The sequence below is a fragment of the Vulpes vulpes genome, chromosome 12, assembly GCF_048418805.1.
Source record: "Vulpes vulpes isolate BD-2025 chromosome 12, VulVul3, whole genome shotgun sequence".
Taxonomy (NCBI): Eukaryota; Metazoa; Chordata; class Mammalia; order Carnivora; family Canidae; genus Vulpes; species Vulpes vulpes.
In genome coordinates, this window is record NC_132791.1 from 75,013,980 (window position 1) to 75,029,070 (window position 15,091).

General features: G+C 49.0%; 1 protein-coding gene and 1 non-coding gene across 2 annotated transcripts; both read right to left on the reverse strand.

The window, feature by feature from the left end:
- Positions 1-218: 218 nt before the first annotated feature.
- TRNAL-AAG (transfer RNA leucine (anticodon AAG)) lies at positions 219-300 on the reverse strand. Its single transcript has one exon. It is a non-coding gene; the product is annotated as a tRNA-Leu (tRNA).
- Positions 301-13,282: 12,982 nt separating this feature from the next.
- LOC112910338 (uncharacterized) lies at positions 13,283-15,080 on the reverse strand. Its single transcript, XM_025986580.2, has 2 exons — positions 14,486-15,080; positions 13,283-13,822 (listed from the first exon to the last, which is right to left on the reverse strand). The coding sequence occupies exons 1-2, from the start codon at positions 15,023-15,025 to the stop codon at positions 13,706-13,708; spliced, it is 657 nt and encodes a 218-aa protein (XP_025842365.1). The 5' UTR covers positions 15,026-15,080; the 3' UTR covers positions 13,283-13,705.
- Between the last annotated feature and the right edge of the window lie 11 nt (positions 15,081-15,091).

Here is a 15,091-nt window from a genome sequence, read left to right on the forward strand (position 1 = left end):
TTGCTCCGTCTGCTCAGCGGCTGGCAGGAGGGTCCGCCCGGTGGGAGACCGCCGCCGGGACTCGGGTCCACCCTGTGGGTAGCAAGGCCTCCCTCCGCAGCTGGGGCACGCCGGCTGGAGCTTGAGCGAGTTCTCCGGGCCGCAGATGTGGGTCAAGGGCAAACAGGGATCACAGGAGGAGAAAAGGGGCCTTACTGGGCGTGAAGAAGGAAAACTGTTGGCAGCGGTGGGATTCGAACCCACGCCCCCGAAGAGACTGGAGCCTTAATCCAGCGCCTTAGACCGCTCGGCCACGCTACCGCCCCGGCACCACGCGGCCCCTAGGGGGCCCTAGAGATGGACACCGCCCCGCCGAGGCCCCGCCCGGGACCCGGACCCCGCCCTCGAGGCCCCGCCCCGACGGAGCCTCCGCCCCCGACCGCAGCGGGAGGGGGGGGGCGGGGAACCCCACCGCGCTCGGGACGGTGGCGTCGCATCCCTATGTCGTCACCGCGCACGCCGGCGGCGGAGCGGGGCCGCGACCCCTGCGCCGGCGCGGGCTCCCGTGGGGGGAAGCCTGGAGCCGCCGGCGGGTGCTGAGGGGCTCGGTGTGGTGGGCGCCTCGGGTCGGACGTGAGGTCGGCAAAGCCGGCAGCTGCTGTTGCGCTTTGAGCCGCTCTCCGTCCTCCGTGGTCCGCTGCTGAAGACCGGCCCAGACCTGCTCGTGCACGCGGTGGCTGATGCCCCGGAGCCCCGGACCGTGCCCCCACCGAAGGCTGCGAGGGAGGGCGGACCCTTCCCGCTTTTCCTCCCCGCTCTTGCCAGCGACCCGGGATCCGGCTGAACCCCTCGTCTCCGCGGTCAGCGTGTGCAGGTATCTCCTGTCTCACAGGCCTCCTCCTCTGTGAAGAGCGCAGGCTGCTCCTCAGGAGGTTCCGCCCGGTTCGCTCACCGAGTAAGCCTGAAGGCCCCTTTTCAGACCTGCCGGAGCCGGAGCCCCCAGGCCACCGCTGAAGCCCCGCCTAATTTACCGAGTCTGCCTGCAAAGTGGTGCTTGAGAGGGACCCGCACAGACTCGGCCATGACCAGATGGCTCTAAGGAACTGACTGGAACTAGCGAAGCGCCTTACAAGCGTTGGCTGGCACCTTCCTTACAGTTCCTGCAGCCACGCCGCTGTCCCTGACGATGTTTGTCCACCTGTAGAGGAAGAAACCATCCCAGTGGCTGAACCCTGGGTTTTCACACTGGATGACAAGACTCCCTCCCACCAGAGCTAGGAACCCCCTTACCCCCAATCGGGGATGGGGCCTCTTGTTATTTTAAGCTGTGGTTAAAAGTAGACATCACCTACAATTTAGCATTTTAACCATTTATATATGTGTTCGGTTCAGCGGCATTAGGTAGATTCACATCCTGCTCATGGCAACGTGTTGAGTAAGGGATGGGCAGGGCTAGGTAGGGAGACGTAGGTAGGCGACTGTGGACTCAGGTTCACAAAACAACGTCCCAAAAATGCTGAGATGTAAGAAAACCAAAAATATGGGAACTAGACCACCCTGCCCTAGGTGGAAACGATACTTTTTATGACAGTTGCCTGTGACCAACAAAGAATAACCAGACCCAAAAGGAAAAGGAAGTCCTTAAGGATGATATCACCCATCCTTACTCATCCTTACACGACATCACAAGAATGATAAGGCCACAGGCTCCCTGGTCAGCTTTGTTTTTTTAAGATTTTATTTATTCATCTGATAGAAAGAATGCACACAAGCAGAGGTGCAGCAGAGGGAGAAGAAGGCTCCCCACTGAGCAGGGAGCTGGAAGCAGGGCTCAATCCCAGGACTCGGGTCAGGACCTGAGCTGAAGGCAGATACTCAACTGACTGAGCCACCCAGGCGCCCCTCCCTGGTCAGTTTTAAACCAAAGACTGTCAGTGGGGGCCACCTAACCGACTTCAGAGGGTCAAACATGCTGTACAGCAGCCTTGCCCAGGGGAAGTTCAACAGTGTTGGAAAATTTCTAAGCATAGACACCTCTCCTGTGAAAACTGTTGCTGAGTCTCTGCAGGTTCTGAGAGAGATTATTTCCTCCACCAGGAACCGGAGCGTGGCCGCAGCGATGAAAACACCAAATTCTAATCACTAGACTAGCAGGGAAGCTGACCAGCTGGTGTGCGAACAGGCCTACAGGCTGGATGCACCTGGGCCCTGCCCACCGAGCACCTGCAAACAGCTCACCTGGGACCTCGTGACCCACACCCACCCACGAGCCAGAGTCCCATGGACCCCACCCAGGATGAGAGCAGTGACTGTTCCCAGGACAGGTCTTGGGACACAAGTCTGCGGCTGCCACCTTATGGCCCTCCTGGAGTGGCGAGTATCTGAGAGGAACACCGTCCTCCAATGCATCTTGGTTCTCTCAAAGGGCTCTTCGTGGTGTTTAAGTAAATACTCCCCCTAAGTCGGGAATACAAAGAGCTCAGTGATAAAGTGTTTAAGTAAATACTCCTCCTAAGTCGGGAATACAAAGAGCTCAGTGATAAAGCTATCTTTTTTTACGCTAGAGTCTGAGTACTAGGCCAAAGTAGCTCAGTTGGGAGCGCGATGAGCTGAAGACTTCACTAAGACACCTCGTTCAAACCCGGGGCTTGGCAGGAAAGGGCAACCTCTTGGAGCTGAAATAATGAAAACTCTGAATTTGTCTGCAACAAATACGAAAATATTCGTTAAACCTAAAAAAAAAAAAAAAAAAGTTAGGCTTTTGCCGAAAAAAAAAGGGAAAACACAGGAAATTTGTGTGATAAAAGGATGGTTCCAGGAAAAGAATCCTGGGGAGAACCCTGCAAGAGACAGAGCCCAACGGGCTGAAGGAAAAACACTTCCTTTTTTGTGAGAGGCAGCATCTTCTTTTGGCTCCGGCTCTGCTCCAGACTCACCCTATCCTCCTCCGCATGGAGGTCTTCCAACAACCGGGAGCCCAAGTCAGGAGGCCCAAAGGATTCATGCCTCTTTCTACCGTTCAGTTTCTACATCATGACTCCCTTCTCCAGTCTCATTCTCTGCCAAAGGGGGCGGTCCTCCAGGTAGATAGGGGAGAGAGAAGTTCAACATGAGGGATGCTGAGAGGGAGCAGAAGGCTAGCTGAGGTCAAGGCACGAGCTGACACCCTGTGACCTCCCTCCTGCCCCCAGGTCGGGTGTGTGTGACTTTCCTCAGGTGCTCCTGGCTGCCCTATAGCTAAGGGAGGGAAAACACATAGTTGACTTAGAATTCTGCGAGAGACAGGAGTCTCCCTCTGTTTACAAGTGGCTTAGTGATTTACAAGAACAAAGCATTTTTATGAATAACCTAGCTTCCAGAAAGAAATGTAGATACAATTAAATGCCCTTATCACCTGCAGCTCATTGAAGATACTTGAAGGGGGGGCGTGGTTGAGAGGAGTGTCCTGTTCCTCCAGGAAGCTCCCAACTGTCTTGTGAATGCCTCGCCGGAGGGAAAACCAACCTTGGCTTAACAATGGCGAGGCCTCCAGAATCTGTAGGTCCTCTTTAGTATATAAAAGTTCTCTTGAAAACCTCCCTCTTCCTTACCTCCCCCAGCTCCCAAGTATATAATCAGCCACCCCCTCACTGTCCAGGGATGCAGCTCTTCCTGCTCCCAGGTCCTGTCCCCAGGCTTTAATAAAACCACCATATTGCACCAAACACGTCTCAAGAATTTTTCTTGATTGCCGGCTCCAGACCTCACTCCACCAAACCTCATCTACATTCCAAAACTCCATCACTATAGTGACATGTTATTCCCCACCTCACATTCCTTCAGCAAATATGTATTGAAGACGAGAGATCCCATGCAGCTCTGAAGAGCAAAAAGGGCAAGGAAAGGTTGCTGGCCTGGAGAGGGGTTCCGGCTGGAGGGCTGCAAGAGGGGGCAGCCGGCAGACTGCCCTGGCCTCCCTTAGCCCTCCGCCTACTCCTAATCTGCTGGCTCTGCACACATCCCAGGCTTTGCCTTCCTGCTTAAAGGAAAAGTTTTCCCTCATTTCCAAGACTGATTAACACTCCGTCTGATCCGACCGCTCTCCCCATTCCATCCTGCCCCGCATCTTTGAGCTCTCACCCTTACCAGCCTCTCTTCAAATTACAGAATGCCTAAATCTCCATCTTGAGACAGTGAAGACCCAACACATGCTCTCCCATCTTGCCCTCAGGATTCTTGCCCAGACTTTCCCTCCACCCACCACCAAACTTGCTGGAAGAGCAGCATTTGTCTCGACTTCTTTGCCTCATCAGTGGCTCATTAGCTGAAGTCTGCCTTCCAATCCAGGAGAGTATTACCTCCATTTCCCAACCTTCAAATGCCTTGCTTCTTCTTGGTCCTAAAATTAACGGCAGCCCTTCCTTCCTGGAGCAGTCTTCCTTTATTTCTTGGGACTGCACTCCTGCCATTCTGTCCTCTTTCCCTCTTGTAAGGACTCTTTAGAGATGGCTTGCTTCTCAGCTCCTGACCTCCATCTTCTTTAAATTAAATTCCTAATTGTTAGACAACTGTAGATTCACATGCAGTTATAAATAATACACAGAGATCTCAACAAGGCATCCTTTACCTACCTGCCGCAGTGGTGACATCTTGCAAAATATTAGTACAGTATCTCTCGCAGGATACTGATATTGATAAAATCAAGATAAAAACATTTCCATCACCACTGGGATCCCTCATAATGTAGTTTTGGAATATAAGTGAGGTTTGCTGGAGTGAGGTCCAGAGCTGACGACCAAGAATTCTTGAGACATCTTTGGTTTAATTAAAGCACAGGGACAGAATGGGTGGGCAGAAAGAGCTGCTGCCCCAGGACACTGAGGGGAGGCTGATAATATACTTGGGAGTTGGGGGAGGTATGAAAAAATGGAAGTTTCCAAATGATTTTTGTATTGTAAAGAGGGCCTACAAGATACTGGAGGCCTTGCCATTGTGAAGCTAAAGTTGTTTTTCCCTCTAGCAAGGCATTAACATTAATATAGTCAGGAGTTTCCTTCCAGAAGTTAGGTTATTGCTAAGAATACTTTCTTGTAAATCACTAAGACATCTTGTAAACTGAGGGGGACTCATGTCTATAGGACTAATATCTCTATAAATTAACTATTTGTTTTTCCCTCCCTTAGCTTTAGGGCAGCCAGGAGCACCTAAGGAATGTCACACACATCCCACCTAGGGGAGGTCATATGTGGAGTGTCAGCTCATGTTTTGTCCTCAGCTAGCCTTCTGCTCCCTCATTATTCATTTCTCTGGAATAAATAGTCAGGAGCGCAACTGCTCACTGGTATGGTACTTGCGTGTTTAGTTTTTAAAGAAACTGCCAAATTGCCTTCCAGAGTAGCTGTACCAGGTCACATTCCCACCAGCAATGGACACAGCCTCATCAGTATCTGGTGTATCAGTAGTTTTATTTCAGCCATTCCGATAGGTACATAATGACATCTCATTGTGGTTGTAATTTGCCTTTCCCTAGTGGCTAATGATGTTGAAACCTTTATCATTGGCTTATTTGCCATCTATGTATGTTCTTTGGTAAAATATCTCTTTAAGCCCTTTGTCCAATCCAACAAGAACATCTGTGGACAGGTTTTTGTGTGAGAAGTCCCCCCAAAAAATTGAAGTTTGGACCTGTTGCAAATTTGTCTTGGATTATATAGTCCCACAGGGCAATTTTATACAGCAATATTTACAAAATGTGATACAGTCTCACCGTTCTGGGAAAGGCCCAGGACAGAGTGGAAAAATCCCCAGGATAATAGGCTAGTAACAAAAGCTCCTTCCAGGGGATCCCTGGGTGGCGCAGCGGTTTGGCGCCTGCCTTTGGCCCAGGGCACGATCCTGGAGACCCGGGATCGAGCCCCACATCGGGCTCCCGATGCATAGAGCCGGCTTCTCCCTCTGCCAGTGTCTCTGCCTCTCTCTCTCTCTATGTCTATCATAAATAAATAAATCTTTAAAAAAAAAAACAAAAGCTCCTTCCAGTCTCAAAGGACGGCACCACCCTTTCCTGCATGCAAAACCTAACCAACAAACCTAGGGTAGTGTTAAAAAAAAAGGAAAAGAGGCCCAAAATGGTGTCACTTATGCTAAGCCCCATGTCATCAACCAAGACTTAGGGACAGTTTTGGCTCTTCTAGAAATGGAATCTTAAACCAATCAAGTGGCAATCACCTGATCAGCACTAGTGAGGTAACCAGCCTGATAGACACCCCACATACCCCCCAACAGAAGTCAGCATTCCCATAGGAGAGGGGCCAGAGGCCTTCCTTCATGGGGATGGAGAGGGCTCCTGTTGATGAAGTTTTGGAATTAGGTGAGTTTTGGTGGGGTGAGGTCCAAAGCCAAGGATCAAGAAAGAATTCTTGAGATGTCTTTGGTGCAAAATGGTGGTTTAATTAAAGCACAGGGACGGGACCCGAGGGCAGGAAGAGCTGCTGCCCTGGGGCTTAGGAGAGGAGGCTGATTATATAGTGGGAATTGGGAGGGGTTTGAGGAGAGCATGCTCTTTAAGGAATTTTGGAAGCAAGGTTCCCAGGACCTTGAGGGGGCTAGCTATTGTTGGGGAAAGGTCACTTATTACCGGCTGATAAAACCTGAGTCATGAGACCCTTCAGATGGATATAGGTGGGCCATGCGCTTGGGGGATGGTCGCCAACATATATCTTGGGAGTTTAGAGATAAAGGAAATTTCTGAAGGAATTTGTGTATGTTGGAGTAGACTTCCAGCCTCCTGGGGGTCGGACTAAGATGGCCTTTCTCCCTTAGCAAAGTATGAACATTGAGGCAGGTGAGGCCATAAAGGAATGTCCCTTTGCCTGTTTCAAGAACTTGTCAATGTGCTGCCCCAGACTCCTGCCTTGTCCTCAGCTAGCCCTGTGTTTCCCCATCACTGTGACAGATTGTCTCTGGTGCAGGTCAGAAAATCCCCCACTGGCTGGTTAAGAGTTTCATTTCGAGGGGGAGGGGGGATTGAAATGGCAGTCAGGTTAGGTATTCAGCCCAGGTTCCGGGATGTGGCCTAAATGACACCCTTTGGGGACCTGTGGCTTTCTTTTTCATGAGAATAAATATATACTTGGCGTGTGTTGTGTTCGAGGCACAGAGGTCCAATAGCCCTTGGAATTTCCTGAGTGATGAGAACCACAAAAGGTGCCTTTTGTTATGTTAATTAAGTGAATTTTGGAAAGCCTCTAGGTCCCCTGAGGAAGGAGACAGGTTGCCAGGGAAGCCAACCTTGAAAATCACTAGTTATTAGTTTAACCAGACTTGAGTAGAAAGAGAATCAAAGGTGCAGTGCTGAGAGGAGACTTACTTTGTGTAAGAGCCAGTCTCTGAAGACTGAGCAGAATGTAACGTGTCTGTCAGTGATCACCCTGTTGGGCTGACCTCATGGAATGTCATATTGAAGTGACCCTATGACAATTCTGTCAGAGTGGGCAATGAGGCTCCAACGAGATACCCAGAGACCAGAGAACAAAAGGCTGTGGCCCACAGTGGGGAAGCTCCAGGTCTATCCTGGCAGCACTCCAAAACAACGCCACAGGAAACTGGATTAAACCAGTTAGGCTCAAGGTGGCTGACAAAATAGGCCGTAGTTCACATTATTCCTTCATTATACTCCATTAACATACTAAAATCTCCCCCCTGAGCCATTACAAGAAACCCCTAACCAAATAAGGGGGGAGGGGGCAATGTTCATAGCAGCAATGTCCACAATAACCAAACTGTGGAAGGAGCCACGATGTCCTTCAACAGATGAATGGATAAAGAAGATGTGGTCTATGTATACAATGGAATATTCCTCAGCCATCAGAAAGGATGAATACCCACCATTTGCTTTGACATGGATGGAACTGGAGGGTATCATGCTGAGTGAAGTAAGTCAATCAGAGGAGGACAATCATTATATGGTTTCACTTATACGGGGAATATAAGAAATAGCAAAAGGGATTATAAGGGAAAGGAGGGGACCTGAGTGGGAAAAATTAGAGGGAGACAACCATGAGAGATTCCTAACTCTGGGAAACAAAGGGTTGTGGAAGGGGAGGTGGGTGGGGTTTGGGGTAATTGGGTGATGGGCACTGAGGAGGGCACTTGATGGGATGAGCACTGGGTGTTATACTATATGTTGGCAAATTGAATTTAAATTTTAAAAATGTAAAAAACAAACAAATAAGGGGGGGCGGAAGCATGTAACCAGCAAAAAAGCATGTAATCTTGTTTCCAAGAAATCTGCCTGAAGTCATAATTATTCTGCCCCCTGGTTAACAGCCGTCAATGAAAGATAGGAGCTGAAACTCCAGGGCGGGCGGCTCTCTCCCCCTTGAGCTGACCTGCTCTCACACCTCGAGAGGATACTTCGGCTTCTAATAAACTTTCCTGCTTGAACCCATCATCCACTGCCCTGTGTCTGTCTTTGAATTCTTTCTGGTGAGGAGAACAATTCTTTTTGGTGACATCTTTGGGCCGGATTGGGTTGAGACCCCAGGGCCCAGGGTCTCCCCAGTCCATCTCGCAACAGTTCCAGGCCGGAGTCCAGAGAACCTTGGCAGCTTCTAACTTGGTTTCTTGGAATGCTCGATCTTGGGCAGCTCTGTCTGAGAACCCAGTGACCAGACTGAGAAAACCAAAGCACATGGAGAGGCCCTGGCTTGGCACCCTGGCCCACAGCTGGGGCTAAGCTCCTAGCAGAGCCCACACATCTGCCACCAATGCCCGTCATGTGAGTGTGTCCTCTGAGACATCCTAGCCCAGGCAGGCCCTCGAGGGTTGGGGTCCTTGCTGACACCACAGGAAACGGAATTGCCCACACCAGCCTGCAGAATCAAGAAAGTTATTAACACTACTTTTCAACAATCATAGCACATCACTACAAACATCGGTTTGAAATGACACAGATTGGCATCCCTGGGTGGCACAGTGGTTTAGTGTCTGCCTTCGGCCCTGGGCATGATCCTGGAGTCCTGAGATAGAGTCCCACATCGGGCTCCCTGCATGGAGCCTGCTTCTCCCTCTGCCTGTGTCTCTGCCTCTCTTTCTCTCTCTCTCATGAATAAATAAATAAAATCTTAAAAAAAAAAAAAAAAAAAGAAATAACACAGATGTATTAGTTTATTGTTCTGTAGATCTAAAGTCTGGTGTTTTCTCACCATGCTGAAATCAAGGCATTGGCAGGCTGCATTCCTTTCTGGGAAGCTTTAGGAACCCACGTCTTTGTTTTCTTATGGCTGTAAGCTAGCAGGAGCCTTGGCTCAACATGGGTGCCAGGCCTTCTGAAATCCTGCCTCTCTGACCTAGTCTCCGCTTCCCGCTGCCACTTCCATGGACTCTTGTGATTGGGATCACCTCCCCGTCTCAAGGTCCTTAACCTTAATCACGTCTACAAAGTCCCTTTTACCATATAAAATTCACAGTTTCCAGGAATGAGCAGTGTCTCTGGCATTATTTTGCCCACCTCAAGCCACTATGCTCTGGGACGCTGTTACATTTTAGTAGATCATCAGAACACATTGTGAGCTGTATCCTGACAGTGCTGAAGACTTTGAGCTTTACCTTGAAGACCATGGGGAATCAGAAAAGGAGGTCAGTGTAGTTGGTATCTTTGCAAGCTTGTCCTGCCCCTGCTGTGCAAGTGGGGCCACAGCTAGCACACGGGGGCCATTATGCAAATTATGTAATAAAGACCCACTTTGGTGCATGAATTACAGAAAGGTGGCTGTCAGGGCTCAGGCCCTTGACAACCCTATTCACCTGATCCACACGTTCTTGCAGGGCACCTCATAGGACAGGCCTGTGTAGAGAAGTAGCATAAAACAAGCAGGAATAGAAGCCAAGAAACCAGTTTGGAGGCTGTAGACAGGATAGAGGAAAGACACTGGGGACAGGAGGTGGAAGAGGATAATTATCTCCAGTAAAACAGTGGTAGTGATCCACAGCAGGATAAAGAAGATGCATTCAGGGAGTACAGAACACAGAGAATTCACAGTAGCTAGTAGGATGTGGCAGGAAAGACAGAGCAGGGGGCTGAAAAGAACAGGAGCATGAGGGTGCCATTCACCCACCATCACAGGAGCCAGTCTTCTCTCAGGTGATGCTTTTCTTACGAAAACATGAAATTTGAAAACTAGGGATAAAAGAGTGCAAAAGACAGGCCTGACTCTGGTGCCTTACCACAGTCATCCATGCAGAGGGTGAAAGGCCACTGCACACTGGCACCTGGCATCCCCCAGCTCAATGACATGTGGTCTGGAGGGGAATGATGAGGACGTGTTGCTGGGAATCATATTCTTTACACACTCAAAAACTGGCTCAAAATTGAGAGGGCTCAGCAGGTAAGGACAGGGTAGGAGACTAAGAAGAAGAAGAAGAAGAAAAAGGATAAGGAGACGGTAACAAGAAAATATTTCAGGATAAAATCTAGGCTGGTCTTCTTGTCAAAAGGAAAGAAATCTTAACGCTTTCCTTAATCTGAGAACTGTGGTTTCTTCCTGCTTAAAAACCACAGTTTCAGTAAACTTGCCCAAATTACTATCAGGAGCCAGCTTCTAGTACTTCTTACCCTCTCTAGATATACATAAAACTTGTGAGAAAAAAATCCTACCCATGGTGTCTTCCTCTCCCTCCCCTACAGAGGAGACAACCATAGAGCTCCCCAAATCTTTTTTTTTTTTGAGCTCCCCAAATCTTGTTGAACAAATGGGGTCCAGGTATGCAAGTGGGATGTGGGTTCCCTCAGCCCTCCTATCATCCCACCCCATCTCCCCCTAGGCTTTTCATTTCTAAAGATTGTTCTCTTTCCTTTTCTACCCTGGTGTTTCTCAAACTTGCTCTAGTGGGATCTATAATTAGAAATAGCATTCACATCACAACCCTTACTTACTTGTGATGCATGCTGACATTTTGTATTTTCTTCTCTTTCACCTAAATTGAAATTCTAGTTGGGATCCACTAAAGTGATTTCACAACCCATAAAAGCATTATAAGCTGCAATTTGAAAAACATACCACCTTGATGTGGGAACAAAGGGCTAGCTGAGAAGAAAGCACATTGATTGACAAGCCCTTGAAACAGGCAGAGGGATATTCCTCTATGGACTCACCTGCCTCGATGTTCATACTTTGCTAAGGGCAGAAGGCAATCTCACCCAGACCCTCAGGAGCCTGTAAGTCTACTTTAACATATAAAAATTCCTTTAGAAATTTCCTTTATCTCTAAACCCCCCAAGATACAGGTTGGCGATCATCCCCCAAACACATGGCCAACCGATATCCATCTGAAGGGTCTCATGACTCAGGTTTTATTAGCCGGCAATAAGTGACCTTTCCCCAGCAATAGCTAGCCCCCTCAAGGTCCTGGGAACCTTGCTTCCAAAATTCCTTAGAGAACAGGCTCTCCAAACCCCTCCCAACTCCCACGTATATAATCAGCCTCCCCTCCCAGGCCCCAGGGCAGCAGCTCTTCCTGCCCTCGGGTCCTGTCCCTGTGCTTTAATTAAACCACCATTTTGCACCAAAGACATCTCAAGAATTCTTTCTTGGCCATGGGCTCTGGACCAAACCTATATTCCAAAACTTCATCACCTTTGACCTTACATTTAAACTTCCAGGACCAACTCAAGATGTAAATTTCAATCATATCTTATACTAACTACTTCTTGTCTTTTAAGCTCTTCTTCTCTTGTCTTCTGGTAAATTATTGAATGCATCTCCTTCTTCCTCATGTCTTTACCTCCTTACTTATGCAGCCTAGGTTACGTGGGTAATTCCCAGCATTACCAACTAGGATAGCCTTCATTGTCCTCTGGTCAAACCAAACATGCCAGCACTTTCTCCAAAAACTGAATGTCTGCAGGGTAGAGATACCCCTAAGTGTGCCCCTCTCTTTAGCCCATTCTTAACCAAACTTCAGCCTCCACCCCAAGGAAACCCCTGTTGAGTCCCAGTGGACTCCATCTTGAGGCACTTGGTGGTAAATCCTCAGCCTTTGCCTGGGTCTGCTTCTCAGGAGCATTTTGCCAGTTGGTATTTCCTCTTTATGGAAACACATTCTTCATTGGCCTCTGGAACACCACACCCTCTTGGTTTTCCTTCTACTTCAATGTAGTTCCTTCTTTATTTCCTCCTCTCCCAACCTCTGAATTTTTTAGTTTTCCAGGGCTCTGAGCTGAACCTTACATATTCTACATGTGCACTCTGCCTGCCTGAGTTCACCAGGTCATGTGACTATAAGTATCCTCTATACCCTGATGATTCCCATAACCATCCCCAACCCCCTTTCCCATTGAGCACAGTCAGGGATGGGACTGACATCCCCACAGAAGGTACACAGGTACACAGATGCCTTGATCTCTCTAGCCTACAGATCTGCTCCTGCTGCAGTCCTCCTCATCTTTTTTTTTTTTTAAGACTTTATTTATTCATGAGAGACAGAGTGAGAGAGGCAGAGACACAGGCAGAGAGAGAAGTAGGCTCCCTGCAAGGAGCCCAATACAGGGACCCCATCCCCAGACCAGGATCACACCCTGAGCCAAAGGTAGATGCTCAACCATTGAGCCACCCAGGCATCCCTCCAGTTCGCCTCATCTTGATTAAAGCACAGCAGTAACTTGAACTTGTGAAAGAAAACTTGGATTTTAAGTAAGTTATACTTTTAGTAAAGAAACTAAGGGAGTCCTGTTTCACTTAACTGCTTGGCTGCCCTTTCCTGTGAATACTGTTTTTCCTTTCTTCTGAAACAGTCTTGTTTCCACCAAAAATGAGTCTTTACTGTATGTGTATATATAAGCTTTTGTCACAATTTACATGACATACCATCAAACAATGCTGGAGAAAGAGCATATAAATGTCTGGTTTACCATGGTCCTTTTCACTATTTTCATCCTCAAAGTGTTTCCAAATTAGAGAAAGGCATTCTTTTTATCCCACTGGAAGTAAAGATTTTACAGGAGAGCAATGTTTTAACATTTTTTCCTATGGCCCACAACGATGCTAGCTAGGTATCTTGGAGGCACATGCCTAAGAAAGCCATCTTCCATTTCTCTAAAGCCAGAAACTTCTTTAAGTGCTTCCGCACATATTGAAGAAAGTAAACAGTGACCATAAGGCTCGATAAACTATGACAGCCTCAATATCATGAGTAAATTACAACATTTTTTAGCAGTGTTGCAGACAAGTTGTGTAGAACATTCACCAGATAATATCTTTTCATTTTCTTTGGTAAAAAAGCTTATAGGCTAAATGGAAATTTGCCAAAATTTACATTTGCACCTTCTGCCAAACATGCAGGTGTCTGAGCAAGGTCCATTTTGTATTTAATCACTAGTAATCACTAGTTTTATGTATCTGGAAGTTTTTTTTTTTTTTTTTTGTAAATTTTGTTTATTTATTTTTTTTTAACATTTTTATTTATTTATGATAGTCACAGAGAGAGAGAGAGGCAGAGACACAGGCAGAGGGAGAAGCAGGCTCCATGCACCGGGAGCCCGACGTGGGATTCGATCCCGGGTCTCCAGGATCGCGCCCTGGGCCAAAGGCAGGAGCCAAACCACTGCACCACCCAGGGATCCCGTATCTGGAAGTTTTAATTAAATCTACATACTAATCAGGAAGAAGGTTTTCCATGCTATGCTTCAAATAATAGTACATAGGAGCTGGGGGAAATTTGTTCTTGTTGCTGTATCTTGACACACGACTCAATTTGGTGCCATATTGTAGAGAGCGAGTTCATCTGTTGGAATCAGCTCCATGGTGCAAGAGGCCAATACACAGCATAGAAATGTCCCGTCTTGTATGTCCTCGCCTTGCAATTTCTGAATCAGGAAATAGAGCAATCAATAAGATAAAGCATATGTTTCTTGTAGTATTAGACCCAATGCTATTTTCAAATGAGTGTTGGTGTGGGAGGTGAAAAAAAAAATCTTTGATTCAGCAGGTCATGGGATTTGCAGATTTAGGTTCCCTATACAAGTGCATGCCTCCTCTGTCATGTAGAGTTCCAAATTCTCTTCTGTGTACTATGTAGTACCCTCTCTTTTGGTTACCTCCCACACCCAGGTGCACCTGTCTTTCCTTTCGTCCTTGAAATGACAGTCATTTCTACTTTTTCAGTGATGTCTGGGTCAGGCTGGCTTTCCTGTGGTAATCATTCTCATTTTCGTTATTCAAACTCTTAGAAAATATGGTCGCGCTGTTCCCAAGGTTAAAAATTCACCCAGCATCGGAATTCCCACGTCACAGGGGTGAAAGGAGCACATCTCAGGGAAAAGAGTGCAGTAATAGGGCGGTTCGGTGATGGGAGCTACCCCTGGGGTGAGCACTGCAACGTGTGTGCAGGCCGCTGTCCAAGAGCTACGGTGGACACCTAACTGACGTGCCATCGTGTATCAACCACATGGCAAACGACCAGCGCTGTTAGAACTCAAAGCACACGAGCTCATCTACAGGCAGCATCACGCTGCTGCCCAATCGCTCACCTCGCGGAGCGAAGTCACCGGGGGACGCCGCGTGCAGCGCGCGCCTCGTTGAACCACAGGCCGCAGCTCGCGGGACCCCAAAGAGGACGGCACTGCAGGTGCAGAGGAGGGACTGCGCGGGACAGCGGCCCTGGTGTTAACGCCGCGGTGCCTCCAGCCCCGGAGCTCCCAGCCGCCTGTGGCGCGGGAAGGGGTATCCAGCAGGCAGCCTCGGCGCGGAGACCCGGACGCCCGGACGCCCGGGCACACCCCCCCGCACACCCCGCCCGGGCGCCGCGCTCTGCACCGAGCGTCCCGCGGGTCCGAAGGCCGAAGGGAGTCTCCCGGGGCGGGCCTCTCCCGAGAAGGGCGGCAGCAGGAGGGACTCGTCCGCGTCCCGAAGATCGCGCGCCGATGGGAGGGCAGAGCCTCGGTGCGGGCAGCCTGCGCAGACTCACCGCTCGTGAGCGAGCGCGCGTCCAGGAGGGTACAGCGAGGAAATGTCCCCCTCGTGCCGGGCGGGGTCGTCAACTTGGACCAGGGGAGCCGAGGCAGTCGCATCAACGCCTGCTTTCTCCGTCGGCCTCGGGGTTACAAGCTGTTGCAGGGAGCATCTCGTTTCCGAAG

What these genes read in the sequence shown, in the direction of transcription:
- LOC112910338 (XM_025986580.2), bottom strand. Translation starts at nt 15,025, where the DNA reads ATGCGACTGCCTCGGCTCCCCTGGTCCAAGTTGACGACCCCGCCCGGC. An exon ending in CGGTGACTTCGCTCCGCGAG is followed by an intron (nt 13,823 to 14,485) that starts GTGAGCGATTGG and finishes TTCCTGATTCAG; the next exon opens with AAATTGCAAGGCGAGGACAT.